Consider the following 24,583-nt stretch of genomic DNA (forward strand, 5'->3'; position numbering starts at 1 on the left):
GGCTGGAGAGTTCCACACATTTGTACATCTAAAGGTGGGAGGACTGGAGCACACTGAAGAGGCAGAACTAAGAGGAAAGCAGAGGTGGTGCTTATAATCCCGACTCCCAGCTACAGTAGCTGAGCCTGCAGCCCCAGAGAACCCAGTAACAGCAGGGGAGGCAGCACACATGACTCCGGCCTCCTGGCTGCAGCAGCACCCACAGCCGCAGGGAATCAAGCAACAGTGGCAGCGGGGCCTGTGACCCCTCCAGCCATGGAGGTGGCCACAACCCAGCCCCCTATCCACAGCTGTGGTGCCTGGGAACCCAACAACTCCAGACACAGCAGAGGCCCCAGCCACCCTGGCTACCCCCACCACCACCCTCCCCCAACAGCAGCAGTGCCTGCAACACAGGCAACCCCAACGTGACAGATGTACCCACCATCCCGATGCCCGAGGCAGCAACACCAGCAGCAGCAGTGACACCGGCAGCAGCAAAGCACCAGTGACCCTGGAGGCATAAGGTATGAGAGGGAGGGCACCAGGCAACCCCTCTCACAGAGGTGGTAGAGGGTGGAAAGTGCTGATTTTCAAATATAGCCAGAGGCAGCTCAAGTAAGAGAAACCAAAAACTTGTGCCACCTACTTATGAACAAAAGAAAGCCCTCTAATAACTAACCTGTTGAATTGTTAGCATCTAGTAAAAAAAAAAAAAAAAAAAAAAAAAGCTTTACCTAAAGAAGAAAGGTGTTTGCTACTTCAAATGCGCTGGCTACATCAACTCATTAAGCACCATAAAAAAAACATGGTAACACAGTATCACATAAAGAAAAAGACAAATCTCCAGAAATCAAACCTAAAGTCATGGAATATTACAATCTAACTGATAGAGAATTCAAAATAGCTGTCCTGAAGAAACCTGATGAGCTACAAGAAAACTCAGAAAGGCAGTTCAATGAGTTCAGAAATAAAACAAATGAACAGAAGAAATATCTTACCAAAGAGATTGAAACTATGAAAAATAACCAACCAGAAATTCTGGAGCTGAAGAATTCAGTAAATGAGATGAAGAACACGTTAGAAAGCACTGGAAATAGAGCAGACCATATGGAAGAGAGAACTAACGAGCTTGAAGATAGAAAACTAGAAATTAGACAGAAGAGGAGAGGGAACTAAGATCTAAACAAATGAAAGATTTCTACAAGAACTATCCAACTCCATTAGGAAGGGTAACAGAAGGATAATGGGTATCCCAGAAGGAGAAGAGCGGGAGGAAGGAGCAGAGAGTTTATTTAAAGAAATAATAGCTGAGAACTTCCCAAACCTGGACAACTGGATATCCAAGTCTCTGAAGCAAAGATAACACCTAATTATCTGAATGCAAAAAGACCTTCTCCAAGATACATTATGTTAAAACTGTCAAAAGTCAATGACAAAGAAAAAATTTTAAAGACAGCCAGGGAAAAAAAGATAGTAACCTACAAAGGAACCCTCATTAGGTTACTGGCAGATTTCTCAGCAGAAACTCTACAGGTCAAAAGAGAGTAGAATGACTTACTCAAGATATTGAAAGATAAAAACTGTCACCCAAGAATATTCTATCCAGCAAAGTTATCCTTCAGATATGAAGGAGAAACAAAGGCATTCCCAGACAAACAAAAGCTAAGACAGTTCAGCACCACTAAACCTGCCTTTCAAGAAAGGTTGAAAGGAGCTCTTCTACCTGAAACAAAAAGGCGGAAGAACACAAAACTTTGAGTAAAGTCATAAACGGAATCAGAAAATTGCAACTCTGGACTTCCCTGGTGGCACAGTGGTTAGAATCTGCCTGCCAAAGCAGGGGACATGGGTTCGATCCCTGGTCTGGGAAGAGCCCACATGCCACGGAGCAACTAAGCCCGCGAGCCACAACTATTGAAGTCTGCGCGCCTAGAGCCCGTGCTCCGCAACAAGAGAAGCCACCGCAATGAGAAGCCCACGCACCATAACGAAGAGTAGCCCCCGCTCGCCGCAACTAGAGAAAGCCCGCACGCAGCAACGAAGACCCAACGCAGCCAAAAATTAATTAATTAATTAATATAAAACTATAGCAGAAAACAATTTACATTATATAATCCAAGGAAAAATTCTGCCTTGAACTGATTATCAGGAAAAAGTAAATCCCTTCAAGCTAGATGAACTGATACACTTTTTTTTAATCAAAGAATTAATATTATAGTCCATTTTACTATTCCTTCCAGGAAATGTAAGTATGTTTAGTGCCCAAGTGTAATAAGGAACTAATCACAAGTGCTTCAAAACATATTTCTTGGCTTTCTTTAACATACTTTTTATTTATTAGGTATTATGTAAATACATACTTCAAATTATTTTGAAATATTAAATAAATAAATTACAAAGCTGTATCTTCAATGCTTTAAAACCATTCTCCCTCCTTATTTACAAGAGAGGCAAGAGAAACAGCTAATTCCAAACCCAAAGCCAGAACTTGGCTAGATCAAAAATATTTTGACAACTCCTGACAAATCAGAGAACTTTACCTGATCAAGCTCTTTCCCAGTTTTCCTAAGATTCTGTAGTTGGTAAACTTCTAGGCTTCTTCCATCATCCTGACAGCACAAATCAATTACGACACAGCCCTGGTCCTCAAAGGCATTGATTTGGTGAAAAGTAACAAAAGGTTTACTGTAGTACATCCCTGGAAGAAGCTGCAGGGGAAAACACAAACAGTGAAAAATAGATATTTTATTTTATTTCCTTTAGGGTACAGATCCACAAAGCTCAAATTAAGATTTCCCCCTCTTTAAGTGACAGGCCTGGTAGGTATAAAAACCAGAATTCGGAATGTAGAAGCAAATATGCTTTGATTTAAAATCATCTCATCTCATATTAATCGATGAACTGGGGCTATTTGATATAGACCAATCAACTGTTTCAACTAACTTTAAAGTTCTCATGAAATATGGCCCAATATTTTGAAGGATAAATAAATCCTAGACTCTTAACTACATGGTTAAATAGAAAATACTTCTATTAAGAATTTATGATAAATTAAGTGACTAATCCTTTGAAAAATGCACTCATTACTAAAATGGGATTTTTTGGTAATGAAATTAGGATACAGTAAATTTAGGATACTATTTCTTTAGAGAGGTTAAAAAGTGGACAAATACAATAGTGCTATTAATCAGGAGTATATAGAAAGATATTTAACCAATATGCTTTAGACTTTGGTAGGATTATCATACTTACATATCAAGAAATCATAGAAGCAGCTAATAAAAATATCACTGCAAAAGTTACAGAAGACCTCTGCATGAACAATATCCTCTTCAGCAAATATTATTATATGGAAAAATCCATGCTAAAATGCTAAAAGGATTTCCTAGATGTCATTTTAATTGAATCAGATAATTTAAAGGATAAAACCATTTCCTACAATTTTCTAATATGCAAAATCCACTGTATTAATTAATAAATAACTAGCCCTAATTATGGAAGAAGGTAATATCCTTGATTAAGAGTGTCTTATGCAAGTAATGCCCAGTGAAGGCAAAAGTCAATCACATGGAAATTTGCCTTCATGTCCAATCATTTTCACAATAAATACACTCAAAATTCTCCACCTGACCAGTGTGCTTATCCACCACATGAAACCGTGTATTATACTGGGGTTCCCAGCTTATTCCATCTGAAAAGGCCTTTCCCCGAATTTTAGAAGTGATGATTTTCCACAGATTCATCTTTAGAGGCTGTTCAATGAAGACAATGTAGTTCCTTGTCATTCCTAAAAGGTTCAAGCAAACAATAAAATGTTATTTGGCAAACTAGAGTTGTCTGAAATGTGACAGTTTGGGGACTTGTCTGAAGGCTTGGACACATTATTGCTGACCTAAACAAATGCCAGTCAGAAATAATTCTTCATCATTTCCCAGCTTTACTATATATATTTTCTGTTCCTACATAAAAACAGGAACTGCTTAGAATAGCTTGGGTTGAATGCCCTCAACTTGCTTTTTGTCTTTTTTTTTCTTTCTTTCTTTTCAAATTGTTTTGGTTTAGGAACAAAGAAGCATTATATTAAAGTGTCATTTATGATCTAGACCTGTATTCCTTAATCCTTTTGCTATTTATACTGGAGGTAACAATCCAGGAGCAGATTGGCTATAAAGGTTTAGGATGCAGAAGATAAATATTCTGAGAAAAAAGCTGAATCAATCTACTTGGAATATGAAGTGCCTCCCTCAAAATATAATCAAGGTCTTTCCTGTATGATTATTATTTGTGGTCTTTAAAGTTACCTAAAATATTGAATTCTGTCAATTTTTTAAGGTCAAATTATTTTTTTAATCAAGACTTTATATTTTGGAGCAGTTTTAGGCTCACAACAAAATCGAGGGGAAGGTACAGAGGTTCCCCATATACCACCTGTCCCCAAACACGCACAGCCTCCACATTATCAATTTCCTCCACCAGAGTGGTCCATTTGTTACAACTGATGAACCTACATTGACACATCACAATCACCCAAAGTCCATAGTCTCTGTTGTGGAAACATGCATAAATGTATTTTTTCCTTTGTATTTAGATATTCAATGACATATAACATAATATAAAACAACCAAAGAGACTGATTTCTATGACTAGAGGTTACTCATTGTGTCATCCTGGAGCAGGGGGCTGAAGGGAGAGGCTGTTCTCCATAGAGAACTGAAGTGGAGTTAGTGCTGGGTGACTAAATCTCAGCCTGACTCAATGTTCTGGGAAGGGACCAATGATTTCTTAAACTGACAACTATTTCCTAGAGCAGTCAATTAATTAAAAACTTAAAAATTAATTGGTGTTTCCAATTAATTTTTTAGTAATTGCTTGTATTAAAATATGTTTTCAATCAGTCAGTTGGCTAGGGTAAGAAGTATGTGACTAAACAGAATAAACTTAATTGGCATTAAAATGCAACCTTGGTCTCTTATCACCATACTCTAATAAACTGTATTAACAGAGTACTTGCCAAAATTAGTCCCTCTGCAACAGTTGCTTTAAGGCAGGCCCCATTAAAATTTGTCTTATCTTTGGGCTCACCAAAGCTGTGGTAGTAAGAAGGTTTCATCCTCTCTGCAGAAGCAATAGAACATATCACCTGGGCTCCATGGATTGTCTCCCCAAGGTCTACTTTCTCCGGAGGAACGCGAATAACATTATAGCAAGAACCTGGAAAATGGAAAGTCCTGTCTTAACTGTTTTACATTCACTTTAAGAAAAAAGATAACCCTTGCACTTGTGAACTAGGCAAAAGCAGTTAAGAAATTTATACAATATGCATGACACCCATATTTCATAAAGGGTTATTTCAAAGACTTGGATACAAAAAATATATTAACTTTATAAAAGGTATTAGCTAACGTTTTGAAACATCATACACAAAGTAATCATCCAACAGCTATTGTATTTTAATGTCCACAAATGGTTTCCCTCTAGCTCTCTGAAGATGAACTCAATCCCAGCTTCATAGGAAAAGATAAGGTAGCAGCCAGGAATATCCTCAAATTCTATTTGTCCTTCTTCCCACTCCCCAGCTCCAAAAACTACAATCTCCATTTGTACCTATGTCCAACTCCTTCCTTTCAGTCTTCTAGATCCCTGGGGTCACTTTGGGTCCCATCTCATCCTGTCTCATCAACATTCATTCATGCAATCATTCATCTGACTATTACTACTTCCTCAAGAATCAACTCAGGTACCCACTCCTCAAGTAGCCTTTCCTGACTCTTCCCCACCCAAAGGTATTTGGTGCCCCTCCTTTATGCTTTAATTATATCCTATACTGTCATAGTACTTATCTCATTGTACTATAATTTTCTGCTTATTTATCTGTTTCCTAGTAGACTGAGCTCTTCTGGAGCAGGAATTGTGTCTGATACATCTTTGCATATTCAGTACCAAACAATGACTTGGCATTTAGTAGGTACACTATAAATACTACTGACAGATTAACAACATATGTTTGTTAAATCACTCAATGAATGAACAAATATTGAGGTCATATTGAATTATCTTCCTGGTGTTAGAAGTGCCAATGTAGGTCCTGAAGAACTTAGGTAACTTATAGAACTTCACAATCACTAAGCTTCCTTTGGAACAAGATAACCATACAGTTCCCTACTCATTATCAGCAACTACTTACTGAGTGTCAACTATGTTCTAGGCACTCTTGTAAGAGTCCTAAGTACCATATCCTAGACACTTGTATACAGCCGTGTACAAAATAGACAAAAGGCTCTTCATTTATAAAGCTCAAATTCTAAAAAAATCATACAATAAGTAAAAATATAATGCATCAGATGATGAGAAGAACTATATTGAGAAATAAACCAGGGAATGGGGATTAGAAGTGAGTGTATAAGGATGGGGCCTACTGTTTGCAATTTTAATTATGGTGGTCTGGGAAGGTTTCACTAAGAAGGTGACATTTGAGTAAAGACCTGAAGGAAGTGAGGAAGAGAGCCTTGAGGATATCTGGGAGAAATGCATTTCAGGTGGAGAGAAGATCAGATGCAAAGATTCTCAGCCAAGAATAAGTTTGGAGTGTTCAAATAAGAGCAATGAGGCTGGGCTTCCCTGGTGGCGCAGTGGTTGAGAATCTGCCTGCCAATGCAGGGGACACGGGTTCGAGCCCTGGTCTGGGAAGACCCCACATGCCGCGGAGCGACTAGGCCCGTGAGCCACAATTGCTGAGCCTGCACGTCTGGAGCCTGTGCTCCGCAACAAGAGAGGCCAATAGTGAAAGGCCCGCGCACCGCGATGAAGAGTGGCCCCCACTTGCCACAACTAGAGAAAGCCCTCGCACAGAAACGAAGACCCAACACAGCCATAAATAAATAAATAAATAAAATTTAAAAAAAAAAAAGAGCAATGAGGCCAGTGTGGCCCTATCCATAGTAAGCAAAGAGAAAATTCTAGATGAGGTGGGGTGGGTTAAAAGGATAACTGGCTGATACGCTAAGAATAAACTGAAGTGGGGCAAGGGGGGAAGTAACGAGACTAGTTAAGAAGCTACTACAATAATTCAAATGAGAAAGAATGGTGGCCTAAACCAGAGTGGTGGCAATGGAGGTGATATGAGGTAGTCAGATTTTTGATATATATTTTTTTTTTTTTTTTTTTTTTAAATTTTATAGCTACTTTATTTATTTATTTATTTATTTTTGGCTGTGTTGGGTCTTCGGTTCGTGCGAGGGCTTTCTCTAGTTGCGGCAAGTGGGGGCCACTCTTCATCGCGGTGCGGGGACCGCTCTTCATCGCGGTGCGCGGGCCTTTCTCTATCGCGGCCCCTCCCGTTGCGGGGCACAGGCTCCAGACGCGCAGGCTCAGTAGTTGTGGCTCACGGGCCCAGCTGCTCCGTGGCATGTGGGATCTTCCCAGACCAGGGCTCGAACCCGTGTCCCCTGCATTAGCAGGCAGATTCTCAACCACTGCGCCACCAGGGAAGCCCTTTGATATATTTTGAAGGCATTACTTAAATTACTTTTTGACCCATTAGATGTGGATGTAAGAGAGGTATAAAAAATGATTCCAAAGTTATCATCTTAAGCAAGTGGAAGGACAGAGTTACCATCAACTGAGATAGGGAACATTTTGAGCAGAGAAAGTTTAGAGGGAAAGATCAAGAGTTTGGTTTTAAACAAATTAATTTTGTAACATCTATCAGACATCTTAGTAAAAACACTGAGTAAGCAACTGATGGAGAGGTCTAGGTTAGGACATTATATGTTTTGAGAACCAATTATAAATAAAACACCATGCTTTATACAGTGATGACTTATAAAAGAAATGAAAGACAAACTCTAGAGTTCCAAGAGTACCATACTACTGTCTAACTGTTTATGTATTTTAAATTAGTACTTAAAACTAGCTGGATTAATGTTTAGAGGTTTTTTTTTAATTTTAAAAAGCCTTTTTAAAATACCTGTAAAGGTAGAAATTATTAGCAAGCACTTTATTTACAAAGAAAATCACTAAATTTCCCCCAAACGCATACAATCTAGTAGAGTTCCCTGCAGCTACATGTACATTTGCATTCCAGTTTAAAAATTCCTCACTGAAACAAATAATCAAGTAAGAAAAAAGAAGTAAATCCAGTTTTAGTTGAGATTAGAAGATCAAGAGAAAAATTTCCTGTCTCAGCAATTGGATTAAGTGACAATTACTCAATTCACTAAATTTGAACACTGCTAGTTAATGAACTGTCCTAACTTCAAGTCTTGAAGGCATGAGCAAAGCAGACAGACACTCAGGAAACACCCAGCAGAGAACTGAATGCCTAGAGGAATGACCTGCCCAATACTGTGAGCCTAACTCTGGGAGACTCTTCAGGACTTTTGTATAAACATCAAATTGAGGCAAAATAACAAGCACAGCCTCTGATGATTGGTGGCAAGGTTTCTCAAAGATTCATGGGCCACTTGCACCAAAATCACCTGGAGATCTTGTTAAAATGTACCAAGATAAGGAGTGAAAGTGTAGTTACAATGCAGACTCTTAACCCTTTTTCAGGTCTAGTGAACCAGAATCTCTGAAGGTGAAGCCCAGTGATCTACATTGCTAGGAAGCATTCCAGATGGTTTTTAGGTGCTCTAAAGGCTGAGAATCACTGATCTAATGACTATTTATTTTAGAAAAATAATTAAGAATGGTTAAACAGTATTTCTCATATTATGAACTAGTTACAAAGTTATCTACTTGGGTATTAGAGTTAATTTATTAAGAAATGAATTTTTTTATGATCAAATAAGATGCATGGACAAAATATTGCTGAGTCAGTTTACCCATTTGCTGAAAGATTTTACCTAAAAAGATGTTTGCTGTCTCCTATAACAGCTTTGAAGAATACATCCCAACCTGAGGTCGGGTAACAAAGAAGAGAGAGGGCTGAGTGATGAAGTTTCCAGGGTATCCTAACTCTTCTTGAGCTGGTAAAAAGCAAACCTGCAGTATTCATTTTCATATACACTCATACGTGTAAATATGGAGAGGTAGAAATGAACAACCCACAAAGTCAATTACTTACCAAAGGTATATATTAACCTATTCAAAAGTTAACCCATACAAAAGATTCGTAGGTTATAGATGACAGATTGACAGCTAAGATAGTCAGAAACTTCTAATGCTTATACTTACACATTCCTTTTCAAACAGAGAGAGAGATGTGTACTTGGGTACAGGATAATGAATGTGCATGCCTTGAGAGACTCCTCTGTAGTCAGTGATAAATAATTAAGATGATCTAATGGAGTGACTAGTAGCAAGTTTTTGTGTGTTACTCAGACTAGACACTTGAAGCTTGCCTAAGCAAGCATCTTAAATCTTCTCAAGGTTCACTGCCCTTGTCTATAAAATGGGGGTAATAACAGCCTTTCTTAATGCCATGGATAGACCTACAGATTATCATACTAAGTGAAGTAAGACAGACAGAGAAAGACAAATATCATACGATATCACTTATATGTGGAATCTAAAACATGATACAAATGAACTTCTTTACGAAACAGAAATAGACTGACAGACATAGAAAACAAACTTATGGTTGCCAAAGGGGAAAGGGGTGAGGAATAAATTAGGAGTTTGGGATTAGCAGATACAAACTACTATATATAAAATAAACAACAAGGTTGTACTGTATAACACAGGGAACTATGTTCGATATCTTGTAATAAACCATAATGGAAAAGAATATATATATACATATATATGTAACTGAATCACTTTGCTGTATACCAGAAACTAACACAACATTGTAAATCAACTATACTTCAATTTTTAAAAAATAAAAATAATAGTACCTTTCTCAGAGACTTTTATAAAGATTAAATGAGAAAATATATGGAAAAAAGTTAACACCAGCACATACTAGGCACTCAATAAATGCTGGTTATCGTTATTAGCCATTAGAACCTTCTGGAACAGATTAATAGGCAGCTGGGGAAGTATATGAATGACCAGGAAAGAGATGTGATGTAAGTGGTTGTGAATGCAACCAAACTTTAACCTTAACTTACTTTGTAGTGTATTACTCCCATGGTAATAATAAATTCCTTCCTATGTAATATACAGTATACCTTCTCTATATCTCTTTGCTGTAGCATTCTAAATTTCTTATACTTACAATATGGTACTTCCTAAAAATTCAAGTTTGAAAAATACATTACTCATCCCTACAATGCTTGTGAGCCAAAAAGCATAATGGAACATAAAAATGTGAGTCATGCTGAAAAGATCAAATAGAAAATCAGCTTCCAAGCATATGTGCAAAAAGACCACAGAACTTAATTATAAATTATATATTTTAAGTTCAGTAATGCTACTTCGGAGATTTCTTTCTCAACCTTTCAAATGAAGTTTCATATATGTTAACATCTTGGCCATAATGGAATTGTGGGAGGATAGTTAACTCCCAATTATTTTTTAAAAGACCCCCATCTCAACTTTACCATGTTGCCCATAGGAGTTCCCCATGTTGTATGCTGTTCCATCTTTGTCATAATGAGGATGTGCAGTTGCTCCATTCACAGCAATAAATTTGCTCCAGTCTACCTGCAAATTTAAGACCATATAGAGACTTAAATATTACATGGGCAGATCTCTATTTAGATGCATAGACAGTAGGGATGTGTCAAATATTTTTAAAATAAGATATAAAAACTACAGTTTAAGCCCTAATGTCTCACCTCTGAGAAATAAAAATTATTTTTCCTACTAAAGAAAAAGAAACTAAGACCAAAGAACAACAAAACCAAACAAAAACTCTACCACCAACAACAACAAAAAATGGACAAAAATGATTATCCAGTACGAATTTTTTTTTTTGCCCAAGATCACAAGATCACAGGAAAGTTCAAAAGAATAAGAATTAAAATTAAAATTCTGGCCCAAAGTTTTATTTTATCTTTAATTAATGTGTAACGTGAAGGCAGTATGGGTCTAGATAATCTCCAGTCCAGTTCTACCTGTAGCTAGGCAGAAAATGAACTGGCAAAAATAAGTCTGACTATTGTAAATAGTGCTGCAATGAACATTGTGGTACATGACTCTTTTTGAATTATGGTTTTCTCAGGGTATATGTCCAGTAGTGGGATTGCTGGGTCATATGGTAGCAACCTAATGGATCAAGAGATGAATGGATAAAGAAGATGTGGCACATATATACAATGGAATATTACTCAGCCATAAAAAGAAACGAAACTGAGTTATTTCTGGCGAGGTAGGTGGACATAGAATCTGTCATACAGAGTGAAGTAAGTCAGAAAGAGAAAAACAAATACCATATGCTAACACATATATAAGGAATCTAAAAAAAAAAAAATGGTTCTGATGAACCTAGAGGCAGGACAGGAATAAAGACACAGCTGTAGAGAATGGACTTGAGGACACGGGGAGGGGGAAGGGTAAGCTGGGACGAAGTGAGAGAGTGGCATGTACATATATACACTACCAAATGTAAAATAGATAGCTAGTAGGAAGCAGCTGCATAGCACAGGGAGATCAGCTCGATGCTTTGCAACCACCTAGAGGGGTGGGATAGGGAGGGTGGGAGGGAGACGCAATAGGGAGGGGATATGGGGATATACGTATGCATATAGCTGATTCACTGAGTTATACAGCAGAAACTAAAACAACATTGTAAAACAATTATACTCCAATAAAGATGTTTAAAAAAAGATTTAAAAAAATAAGTCTGTACTACTCTATTTCTCCTTAGCCCTAGCCTTCAGACATTAGGACTAAGGAAGAAGAAGTCTAGAACTATCTTTAAGGAAAACCCCAACCCCACAGGCCATTCTAACCAGGACAGAGGGTACACAATGACGTGAATCAGTGGGTAACTTTGATTTTGTTTAAGGATCCAATTTTTTCTTCAGATATTAGCTACTCTAAAAAGTATTTTGAATGGAGAGAAATTTTAGGGTTTATTATATGCATTTTTAACCTATATTTTACCTTTTCTGTTTTTTCCAGGGTTTCAATGTCCACTTTATTCATGAAGTTGGTTTCCGTACTAATGTAGTAATCACCCTTGTACTGCACATAGTTGACATTGGTGTTGTCAGTAATTGCTGAAATCAAACCCCAGAGTTATTTAAACACCACAACTTTCTCAAGGGAGAAAGCAGTTTAAACATCCTCTCATATCAAAAATACATATATTTCAATATTCATATTTATATAGATCGACATATATCATAATAATTTAAAGAATCATCACTATCCCCGGCAAATTCTGAGCATATTAAAGGCTGCTTACCAGGCAGTTCAAATTTTGACATGAAACGTTCAAAAACATTCTTGCATGGATCAGGGAGAGCCAATGTGCCAAATTCTGAGATCACAATTCGATCATGAACGCTGTTGGCCTTATATGTATCACTCTGTAGAAACTTGCTCCTGTATGTCACTGTGCCCTTCTCCACCTTGAACTGGTGAAGTAAAGCCATTCCATCAAACCAGTGATTGTACCTTTAAACAGGAGCAAAAATAGAAAAATAAATATTAGGAAGATAAACATGGGGTCAAAATGAGAGATTTCAAATACAGAAATAAGGAAGTGGGATGGGTTCCCAGCAGAACCTGCTCAGTCAAAGAACTTGAAATTAAGGGTTGATAGCTTTTGAGTATATCCTGGAGTATAACAATGAAAGAGCAACTTACATTCTCTTGACCCTTACCCCTTATCAAAAAGCTCACACATCAGAGGGCTAAATAAAAACCCTAAGCTGGTGACGCCTAAGATAATTCTGTCTTTAACCTATAGCCAAGATATCAGCATATGGAATGCTTGATATTTCTCAAATTAAAATGGATTCCAAAACTTTTAGAGATAGTTATCTTCATATCTTATACATATTACATTTTCTATTTATTTAAAATTTTTTCAAATTTATCAAAACTATGCTAAAGTAAGCAAGTAAGATGACTGTCTTTACTGGATAATCATTTTTGTCCATATAATTATACTATAGAAATGATGTATCTAAATGATGGAACATCAAAACACTGTAAGGAAAAGTTTGTGCTTTGCTTTTAAAAGGGTTTAACATTATTTAGTCTTTTCTCTCATATGCTTGACAGATTGAATGCTTAATGTCTTCAGCATGAATAACAAGCTAAAAGGCTTGGTCTTCTCTTAAAGGCTTGTCTTAAAAGGCTATGGTCTTGAAAGCAGGGATTCAAAGAGATATTTGTACACCCATCTTACAGCAGCATTATTTACAATAACCAAAAGGTGGAAACAACCCAAGCATCCATCAGCTGAAGAATGGGATAAACAAAATTTAACATACAACGGTATATTACACAGCCTTAAAAAGGAAAGAAATTCTGTCACATGCTATAACATGGATAAACCTTAAGGACACCATCTAAATGAAATAAGCCAGTCACAAAAGACAAATACTATATGATAGCACTTACATGAGATATCTAAAGTAGTCAAACTCACAGAAACAGGAAGTAGAATGGTGGTTACCAGGGACTCAGGGGAGGGGGAAATGGAGAGCTATTGTTTAATGGGTATAGAGTTTCAGTTTCTCAAGATGAAAAAGTTCTGAAGATCTGTTTCACAACACTAACCTGTACATTTAAATATGGTTGAGTTGGCAAATTTTATGTGTTTTTTACCACAATTTTTTTTAAGCTGCAGGAAATAAAGGTTTTTTTTTTAAGGCCCTCTTTACGCAGTGATTTGAGATGACATCTTTATAATTTTATCATTTTTGATATGAGAGGATGTTTAAGCTGCTTTCTCCCTCAATTTTATTGAGTTTATAAACCCAATTTCCATAAGTTCTTGGGTCCATTTCTGGGCTTTTTATTCTGTATCACTTGTCTATTTGTCCATTCATGCATCAATATCACAATGTTTTAATTATAGAGTCTTTATAGTATATTTTAACATCTGATAGGGCTAGTCCCCACCCCTCTCTGAGAATTTTCTTTATTAGTGTTTTCTTGACTATTCTTGCATATTTATTTTTCCACATGAACTTTAGTATTCATTTGTCTAACTTCCTTTAAAAACTGGAATTTTTATTAAGATTGTATTAAATTTAAAAATTAACTTAGGGAGAACTGACATGTTTGTGATGTTGAATCATCCATCCTATTCAAGAACAGAGGATCTTTCTATTTAATTGTGTCTTTTAGGAGTGTTTGAAAGTTTGCACATTTCTTGTTAAACTCATTTCTAAGCATTTACTCTTCTTTGTTGCTATTTTAAATGAGGTTTGTTCCTACCATTATGCCCCCTAACTGGTTATTATTTGTGTATATGAAAGCTAGTGATTTCAGTATGTTAATTTTACATCCTGTTACCTCACCTTTTGTTTGTGTTATTTTGTCATTAATTCTCTGCAGCTTTCCAGGTTTACTTTACTAATCCGTGTGCCTCTAATTAGTTTCTTTAGTCTAATTGTATTGGCTACATCTGGTTAAATAGAAGTGAAGATAGTAAGCATCCTTTCCTTGTTTCTGCTTTAGAAAAAAACTTGTAATGGTTCCCAATTAATATTACTGGTTTTAGGACTAAAATGAAAATATATTAATTTATATCTGTGTGTAGATATATACGTGTATATATACGTATACATGTATATATACACACACATATACTCACATATATAAATATATGTATATATAAAAATACATATATAAATATGTATGTATGTGTGTATATATATATATATATGTACAAAATCGTGTTAAGAAAGTACCCATCAAGTCCTACTATCTTGAGTATTTTTATGAGGAATGGATGTTGAACTTTGACAAACATTTTGTTAGCATTTATGGAGAAGATTATGATTATGACTATGATTATGATTATTTTTCTTGAGATCTATTAATATGGTATATGACAGTAATGGATTTCCAAATAATGAACCCATCTTGCATTCTTGGAATTAATCCTACTTGATCATAGTGAATTATATGTTTAATGTAGTGTTGGATTCTGCTTGTTAAGAAAATATTTATATTATATTAGTACTATATATTTCGTACTTTTTTATGGATATTCATAAATAATATGAATAATTGTCTTTTTTTTGTAACAACTTTATCATGTGTAGATATCAATATTATACTTGCTTCATAAAAAGTGGGAAATTTCTCTTCATTTTCAATCCTTTAAAATAATCTATAGAGCACTGAAACTATCTGATATTTGAAGGTTTGGTAGAATTTCCCTGTGAAATAATCTGGGCCTAGTGCTTTTTTTTTTTTTTTATAAATTTATTTATTTATTTTATTTTTATTTTTGGCTGTGTTGGGTCTTCGTTTCTGTGCGAGGGCTCTCTCTAGCTGCGGCAAGCGGGGGCCACTCCTCATCACGGTGCGCGGGCCTCTCACTATCGCGGCCTCTCTTGTTGCGGAGCACAGGCTCCAGACGCACAGGCTCAGTAGTTGTGGCTCACGGGCCCAGTTGCTCCGCAGCATGTGGGATCTTCCCAGACCAGGGCTCGAACCCGTGTCCCCTGCATTGGCAGGCGGATTCTCAACCACTGCACCACCAGGGAAGCCCCCTAGTGCTTTTTTTAAGAAGCAGTTTCACAATAAGTTTCTTGTTTTCTTCTACAGAAATTGGTCTGTTTAAACTTTCTACCTCTATCAATTTTGGTATTCTGTATTTCCTCAGGGAATTATCCATTTCCTTGAGGTTTTCAAATGTATTTGCATAGAGGCCCACAAAATCTTCTATAATTTTTTATCTGTTTCAATGGCTTCTTTTTCATTGTCATTTCTTTCTTTTCTTCTTTTTTTTTTTTTCTTTTCTATTTTTCTTTTTTTTTTTTGGCCACACCATGCGGCTTGTGGGATCTTAGTTCCCTGACCAGGGATTGAACCCATGTCCCCTGCAATGGAAGTGCAGAGCCCTAACCACTGGACCGCCAGGGAATTCCTTCATTGTCATTGCTTTCTCCCTTTTTCCTTGATACGTTAGCTAGTGGTTTCTCACTCTATTTTGGTAATATTTTTATCAAAAAACATTCAAAACAAAATAGTTTCAATAATTATTGTTATTCTGGTCTAAATCCCAATAAAATCATGATACGTAGAGCCAAACACAATACTCTGTGTATAAACTCAGACACTCAGCTTCCTCATTTAAGATATTTCATATTCTTTTCTTTCTTTCTTGTTTTTATTTGTTACCACCTCAAATTGCTGACTTGCACTGAGCTGTCAAGCAAAACCCCTAATTTTTAACACATTCTGCTGTTAAACCAATCTCTTCCATCTTCATTATTGTAATAACTGGTTTTCTTGATCCATATTTACCTTTAATAAATTTTAACTTGTTAGATTCCATCTCACAAGATCCTTCTAGACCCTGTCATTCTATTCATTCATTTATTCATATCAACCAACATTTTTTGAGTCCCTACTATCTGCCAGGCATTGTCCAAGCCCAGCAATTACAGGCATATAAATAACTATAATACAAAATGATTACTGCAACAATGGAGAAGTGTTAAAAAACGTTACCTATGCACAGGAGCAACAGGATGGAAGGATGAGGTTATCAGGGAAAGATCAAGAGGAAAGAAGACATTTGGTTGGTTCTTTAAGGATGTTTGCCAATTGGAGAAGAGTAGAAGGGTATCCCAGTGAGAGGTAATAAAAATTTTTAAAAAAAGGAAGAGCCTGAAGGCATATGGTATCTTGGAGGAATAGCCAGTAAACAAATTAGTGTGTAGACAGAGCTGTCAGTGGCAGGTGATGATGATAGAGAAACAGGTCAGCACAAGACCTACCAGCACTTAAATTTAAGGCTTAAAGAACTTCAACAGGAAAGCATGAAGTTTTGGAACAGGAAAGTGAAACTGTGAGACTTGTATCTTAAGAAGGTCACTCTGGACATAGAGTAGAATATGGGACAGAAAGAGGAGCATTCAGGCAATAATACAAGTGAGAAAAGATAAGAGACTAAACTGAAGCAGTACAGTTAGAAAGGAACAAATAGCAGAAATAAGTCAGAGATGACTGACAGGAGGCAGGCAGTGACAAAAAGAGAGTCCAAAAGTCACACCTGAATGGATGGTGATGCTTTAACTGAGACAGAGAATACATGAAGAGCAAGTATTGGGGAAAAGCAAACAGTTCAGTTTTGAACAAGAGTCTGAGCCGTTTGCAAAACATCAGGGTAGAGATGTTCCACAGCCAGTTGGGAAAATACAGGTCTAGAGCACAAGAGATGGGTGTGGGGTGGGAGAGAGATATTTGAGAGCATCTCTGTGTGACAGACATAGCCATAGGTGCAAATGTGATAATAACACCATCTACTGAGCAGTCACTACATGCCAGGTACTGTGCTGGGCACTTCACCACATCTTTATATATATATATATATATATATATATATATATATGGTGTGTGTATACAGTTGACCCTTGAACAACATGAGTTTGAACTGCATGGGTCCACTTATACACAGATTTTTTTCAGTAGTAGATACTGTGGTACTACATGATCTGCAGTTGGTTGATGCAGAACCACAGATGTGAAGCAACCATGGGTATAAAGGGCTGACTATAAGTTATACGCAGTTTTCCCACTATGCAGAGGGCTGGCGCCCCTAACCCCCAAGTTGTTCAAGGGTCAAATATATAAATATTTATCCCCCCCTTCACATTGATTAGAGATGTGGAACTACTATTACCATATTACAGATGTGGAAACCACGGTTCAGAGCAACAACAAGCCCAGGGTCACAGGACAGGTAAGTGGCAGAACAAGGATCTCAACCCAGTGCTGACTCCAAATCCTGGGATCTACAACACCCCCAAAAGTAAGGTGAACCATAAGAAGTTATTTGGCAGGAAAGGGAGTGGAGAGAGAGGGCACTGAGGGAAAGAGGAGAATGAAAATGTACTGAGTGCCCATCCCTGTCAGCCACTGAATGAAGCACTTTGTATGCATTATCTCCTTTAATCATCATATCCAGTTATTAAAATCGATTTTATTAGCCCCATTTTTCATATGGGAAACCTTGCTCAAGATCACAGTGCTGATAAGTGGTGAAAATGAAATCTGAACCCACCCCATCTTATTCTAAAGAATGTATTATTTCTACTATAGCAAAGAAAACATACTATGAGAGAAAAGGAGGGAATGCTCAGGTCAGAGGCTGGGGAATATCAACATCAAAGGGGCAGTGAAGTGAGCAGCAAAAAAAATTATTTTAAAACATGCAATCAGAGAAACAGAAGAAGAATCAAGAGAAAGTGTTATGTGGGAATCCAGGACCAGAGAATGTTAAGACGGGTGGTCAAAAAGGTCAAATGCTGTAGAAAAGTCAGGCTGAGGACTGGAAAACCCATTTCATTTAATATTTAACAGGCTTTGGTGACCTTTTTGAGAACTGATAGCATAGCACGGTGGGGTGAAAAGTCAGATGGCAGTGAACTGAGAAGACCTCAGTAAGCAGGAAAACAGAAACGGTGAGAGGAGGAAAGAGGGTATTTGCTGGAGAGGAAGGTGGGAAGGAATGAGGGTTTTCTTAGGATGAGAGGACATTTGCAGGCTGAGATGAGGGGTTAGTGAAGGAGAAACAGATACAAGGGGAGGAGCATGAATGAGGAGGGAAGAGGGCCACTTCCTCTGATGATGATGAGAGGCAGGAGTAGGTACCTCTGTGGGGAGATGGGGAGGTGGGGAAGACAGCAGCTGAAGGAGCTCAAATCCAATTGCCCCTCTATCCATTATAAAGTAGGCAGGTCTATCTGTTGAGAGTGAAAGGGACAGGGAGAGTGACGGAGGCTTCAGGAAAGGGACCCTGTGGGAAGCTGGAAAGAGCTAAAGATTTCCTGGCAGCACCAAGAGCTCAGCTGGGGCTGGAAATCATAATTTTGTAATTGAATCAATCCGCAATGTTCTGTGTTTCCTCTAGAAGTGCTCAGGAGGCCTGGGCCCTGAGTGGAGGAAACCAGAAATAGGCTAATGTAGGACCAGAAATGGTCAGAGGAGAGGCAGAGATCGCCAAGGCAAAGGAAGTGAGGATGGTGGTGAGAGTGTATTTGAAGGGATTGATCGTGGAATCTGCACCTGGGAGAAGAAACTAAAGGAAAGCTGATAAACTGAGAAGATGGAGAAGAGTAAGAAGAAGAGAACTTGACGCAATTGAAAATAAGTTTCATGGGAATGGAGGAGTGTGGAAATTGGGGCTTTGAGCACCAAGTGGAGTTTCAGAGTTCAAGATTTCAGGGGTAGGGCAATTCTGTGGAATAAGATGCAGGATGTGGCCTCAGTACGTGGCCTTAGTGAAGTGGCACAGAGGGGGACAATCACTGCAGTGGGGACAGTCAAGGAATTACAAGGCTGGAGTGTCTTCATCATGGATCCTGAAGTCATTCCAGATGAGTGGTAAATAGTAAAATGCTGAGGATATTTACTATTCTGCCCAGAGTCCTATGATTTTTAAAACTGATAAGCATGCCTTCAATGCAATCATTGATAAAAAGTTTTTAATTGAAGAAAGGCCTTTGTCATGTCACTACTATGTCTGCATGTTGATCTTCTGAGTAGCATCTAACAAAGAGATCAGAGATTCACAACCAAGTGGGGCTATTCTTGTCCACAGGTTAAGAGTCACATTGACTTCAGGTCTCTACCTCTCCCTTTAAATCTAATTTGGGATCTCGAAGATGGCGGAGTAGAAGGACATGCATTCACCCCTTCTTGCAAGAGCACTGGAATCACAACTAACTGCTGAGCAACCATCAATGGAAAAACACTGGAACCTACAAAAAGGATATCCTACATCCAAAGACAAAGTAGAGGCCACAGTGAGATGGTAGGAGGGGTACAATCGCAATAGAATCAAATCCCATACCCGCTGGGTGGGCAACCCACAGACTGGAAAGCAATTATACCACAGAAGTTCTCCCACTGAGTGAAGGTTCTGAGCCCTGAGTTGGGCTTCCCAGCCTGGGGGTCCAGCAATAGGAGGAGGAGTCCCCAGAAAGTCCAGCTTTGAAGGCCAGCAGGATTTGATTGCAGGACTTCCACAGGAATGGGGGAAATAGAAACTCCACTCTTGGAGGGCACACACAAAGTCTTCTGCTCCCCAGGACCCAGGGGAAAAAGCAGTGACCCCATAAGAGACTGGGCCAGACTACCTACTAGTATTGGAGGGTCTCTTGCAGAGGCAGGGGACAGCTGTGGCTCACTGTGGGGACAAAGAAACTGGCAGCAGCAGTTCTGGGAAGTACTCATTGGTGTGAGCCCTCCTGGAGGCTGCCATTAGCCAAGAGAATTCAGCACCACCAGACCAGCTTTGCAACAAATGCTAAAGGAACTCCTCTAGGCAGGGCAGAGACCAGAAACTTAAAATAACCTTGTACACATATAGACTGCTATAGCAAAACCTCATGGGAACAGCAAGCCCAAAAACTACAATAGATAGACACACACAAAAGAAAAAGCAACCCAAACACAACACTAAAGATGGTCATCAAACCACAAAAGAAGAGAACAAAAGAGGAAAAGAAGAAAAAAGACTTACAAAACAAACCCAAAACAATTAAGAAAATGGCAATAGGAACATACATATCAATAATTACCTTAAATGTAAATGAATTAAGGGACTTCCCTGGTGGCGCAGTGGTTAAGAATCCACCTGCCAATGCAGGGGATGTGGGTTCAAGCCCTGGTCTGGGAAGATCCCACATGCTGCAGAGCAACTAATCCCGTGCACCACAACTACTGAGTCTGCGCTCTACAGCCCATGAGCCACAACTACTGAGTCTGCGTGCCACAACTACTGAAGCCCGTGAGCTCTAGGGCCTGTGTGCCACAACTACTGAGCCCATGTGCTGCAACTACTGAAGCCCGCAAGCCTACAGCCCATGCTCCGCAACAAGAGAAGCCACTGCAATGAGAAGCCCACGCACTGCAACAAAGAGTAGCCCCCATTCGCCGCAAATAGAGAAAGCCCACACACAGCAATGAAGACCCAACACAGCCAAAAATAAATAAAATTTTTTTAAAATGTAAATGAATTAAATGCTCCAACCAATCCTGCAGTACTAAGAGGGAAGTTTATAGAAATACAATCTTACCTCAAGAAACAAGAAAAATCCCAGATAAACAACCTAACCTTACATCTAAAGGAACTAGAGAAAGAAGAACAAACAAAACCTAAGTTCGTAGAAGGAAACAAATCATAAAGATCAGAGCAGAGGGCTTCCCTGGTGGCGCAGTGGTTGAGAATCTGCCTGCCAATGCAGGCGACACGGGTTCGAGCCCTGGTCTGGGAAGATCCCACATGCCGCGGAGCAACTAGGCCCGTGAGCCACAACTACTGAGCCTGCGCGTCTGGAGCCTGTGCCCCACAACAAGAGAGGCCGCAACAGTGAAAGGCCCGCGCACCGCGATGAAGAGTGGGCCCCGCTTGCCGCAACTGGAGAAAGCCCTCGCACAGAAACGAAGACCCAACACAGCCAAAAATAAAAATAATAAATAAATAATAAATAAAAAATTAAAAAAAAAAAAAGATCAGAGCAGAAATAAATGAAATAAAAATGAAGAAAACAATAGCAAAGATCAATGAAACTAAAAGCTGGTACTTTGAAAAGATGAACAAAATTGATAAACCTTTAGTCAGACTCATCAAGAAAAAAGCGAGGGGACTCAAATCAATAAAATTAGAAATGGAAAAGGAAAAGTTACAACTGACACCACAGAAATACAAAGGATCATAAGAAACTACTACAAACAACTGTATACCAATAAATGGACAACCTGGAAGAAATGGACAAGTTCTTAGAAAGGTACATTATCCCAAGACTGAACCAGGAAGAAATAGAAAATATGAACAGGCCAATCACAAGCACTGAAGTTGACATTGTGATTAAAACACTCCCAACAAACAAAAGTCGAGGCCTGATGGCTTCAGAAGTTCTACCAAACATTTAGAGAAGAGCTAACACCAATCCTTCTGAAACTCTTCAAAAAATTGCAGAGGAAGGAACACTCCCAAACTCATTCTAAGAGGCCACCATCACCCTGATACCAAAACCAGACAGAGATACCACAAAACAAGAAAATTACAGGCCAATATCACTGATGAACATAAGATGCAAAAATCCTCAACAAAATACTAGCAAACAGAATCCAACAACACATTAAAAGGATCATACACCATGATCAAGTGGGATTTATCCCAAGGATGCAAGGATTTTTCAGTATACGCAAATCAGTCAATATGATACTCCACACCAACAAACTGAAGAATAAAAACCATATGATCATCTCAATAGATGCAGGAAAAGCTTTTGACAAAATTCAGCACCCATTTATGATAAAAACTCTTCACACAGTGGGCATAGAGGGAACATACCTCAACATAATAATGGCTATATATGACAAACCTACAGCTAACATCATACTCAATGGTGAAAAGCTGAAGGCATTTCCTCTAAGATCAGGATTAAGACAAGGATGTCCACTCTCGTCACTTTTATTCAACATAGTTTTGGAAGTCCTAGCCATGGCAATCAGAGAAGAAAAAGAAATAAAAGGAATCCAAATTGCAAAAGAAGTTGAACTGTCACTGTTTGCAGATGACATGATACTATTCATAGAAAATCCTAAAGATGTCACCAGAAAAATACTAGAGCTCAATGAATCAATTGAGCTCAATGATTCAATGAATCAATGAATTTGGTAAAGTTGCAGGTTATAAAATTAATACACAGAAATCTCTTGCATTTCTATACACTAACAACAAAAGACCAGAAAGAGAAATTAAGGAAATAATCCCATTTACCATTGCATCAAAAAGAATAAAATACCTAGATATAAATCTACCTAAGGAGGCAAAAGACCTGTACTCTGAAAACTATAAGATGCTGATGAAAGAAATCAAAGATGACACAAACAGATGGAAAGATATACCATGTTCTTGGATTAGAAGAATCAATACTGTGAAAATGACTATACCACTCAAGGCAATCTACAGATTCAATGCAATCCCTATCAAATTACCAACAGCATTTTTCACAGAACTAGAACAAAAAATCTTAAAATTTGTATGGAGACACAAAAGACCCTGAATAGCCAAAGCAATCTTGAGAAAGAAAAATGGAGCTGGAGAAATCAGGCTTCCTGGCTTCAGACTATAATGCAAAGCTATAGTCATCAAAACAGTATGGTACTGGCACAAAAATAGAAATATAGATCAATGGAACAGGATAGAAAGCCCAGAAATAAATCCACTCACCTATGGTCAATTAATCTACAACAAAGGAGGCAAGACTATACAATGCTGGAAAGACAGTCTCTTCAACAAATGGCGCTGGGAAAACTGGACAGCTATATGTAAAAAAATGAAATTAGAACATTCTTTAACACTATATACAAAAATAAGCTCAAAATGGATTAAAGACCCAAATGCGAGACTGGACACTATAAAACTCTTAGAGGAAAACACAGGCAGAACACTCTCTGACATAAATCACACCAATATTTTTTTTCGATCCATCTCCCAGAGTAATGGAAATAAAAACAAAAATAAACAAATAGGACCTAATTAAACTCAAAAGCTTTTGCACAGCAAAGAAAACCATAAACAAAAGGACAACCCACAGATTGGGAGAAAATATTTGCAAATGATGTGCTCGACAGGGGATGTCTCCAAAATTTACAAACAGCTCATGCAGCTTATATCATCAAAACAAATAACCCAATCAAAAAATGTGCAGAAGACCTAAATAGACTTTTCTCCAAAGGAGACATATAGATGGCCAAAAGGCACATGAAAAGATGTTCAACATCGCTAATTATTAGAGAAATGCAAATAAAAACTACACTGAGATATCACCTCACACCAGTCAAAATGGCTATCATCAAAAAGACTACAAACAATAAATGCTGGAGACGATATAGAGAAAAGGGAAACCTTCTACACTGTTGGTGGGAATATAAATTGGTACAGCCACTATGGAGAACAGTATGGAGGTTCCTTAAAAAACTAAAAATAGAGCTACCATATGATCTTGCAATGCCGCTCCTGGGCATATATCTGGAGAAAAACATGGTCCAAAAGGATACATGCACTCCAATGTTCATTGCAGCACTGTTTACAATAGCCAAGATATGGAGGCAACCTAAATGCCAATCAACAGAGGAATGGATAGAGAAGATGTGGTACATATATACAATGGAATATTATTCAGCCGTTAAAAAGAATGAAATAATGCCATTTGCAGCAACATGGACAGACCTAGAGATTGTCATACTGAGTGAAGTAAGTCAGACAGAGAAAGAGAAACATCGTATGATATCATTTATATGTGGAATCTAAAAACAAATGAACTTATTGAGAAAACAGAAAGAGACTCACAGACTTAGAGAACGAACTTATGGTTACCAGGGGGGAAGGGTAGGCAAGAGGGGCGGTTAGGGAGTTTGGGATTGACATGTACACACTGCTATATTTAAAATGCATAACCAACAAGGACCTACTGTATAGCACAGGGAACTCTCCTCAATATTATGCAACAACCTAAATAGGAAAAGAATTTGAAAAAGAATAGATACATGTATATGT

The 24,583-nt window shown here is 38.0% G+C and overlaps 1 protein-coding gene across 8 annotated transcripts in view; it reads right to left on the minus strand.

Moving 5' to 3' along the window:
- Positions 1-24,583, minus strand: part of BCO2 (beta-carotene oxygenase 2) — a 479,892-nt gene that overhangs the window by 11,055 nt on the left and 444,254 nt on the right. For all 8 annotated transcript variants that reach the window (XM_057553026.1, XM_057553030.1, XM_057553029.1 and 5 more), the window contains 6 exons: positions 12,281-12,492; positions 11,977-12,092; positions 10,470-10,572; positions 5,065-5,193; positions 3,609-3,769; positions 2,523-2,690 (listed from right to left, as the gene is read on the minus strand). In XM_057553026.1, the coding sequence (XP_057409009.1) occupies positions 2,523-2,690; positions 3,609-3,769; positions 5,065-5,193; positions 10,470-10,572; positions 11,977-12,092; positions 12,281-12,492 (889 nt within the window). The remainder of the gene's footprint in view (positions 1-2,522; positions 2,691-3,608; positions 3,770-5,064; positions 5,194-10,469; positions 10,573-11,976; positions 12,093-12,280; positions 12,493-24,583) is intronic.

Source organism: Balaenoptera acutorostrata, chromosome 9 (genome assembly GCF_949987535.1).
Source record: "Balaenoptera acutorostrata chromosome 9, mBalAcu1.1, whole genome shotgun sequence".
In the NCBI taxonomy this organism is placed as follows: domain Eukaryota; kingdom Metazoa; phylum Chordata; class Mammalia; order Artiodactyla; family Balaenopteridae; genus Balaenoptera; species Balaenoptera acutorostrata.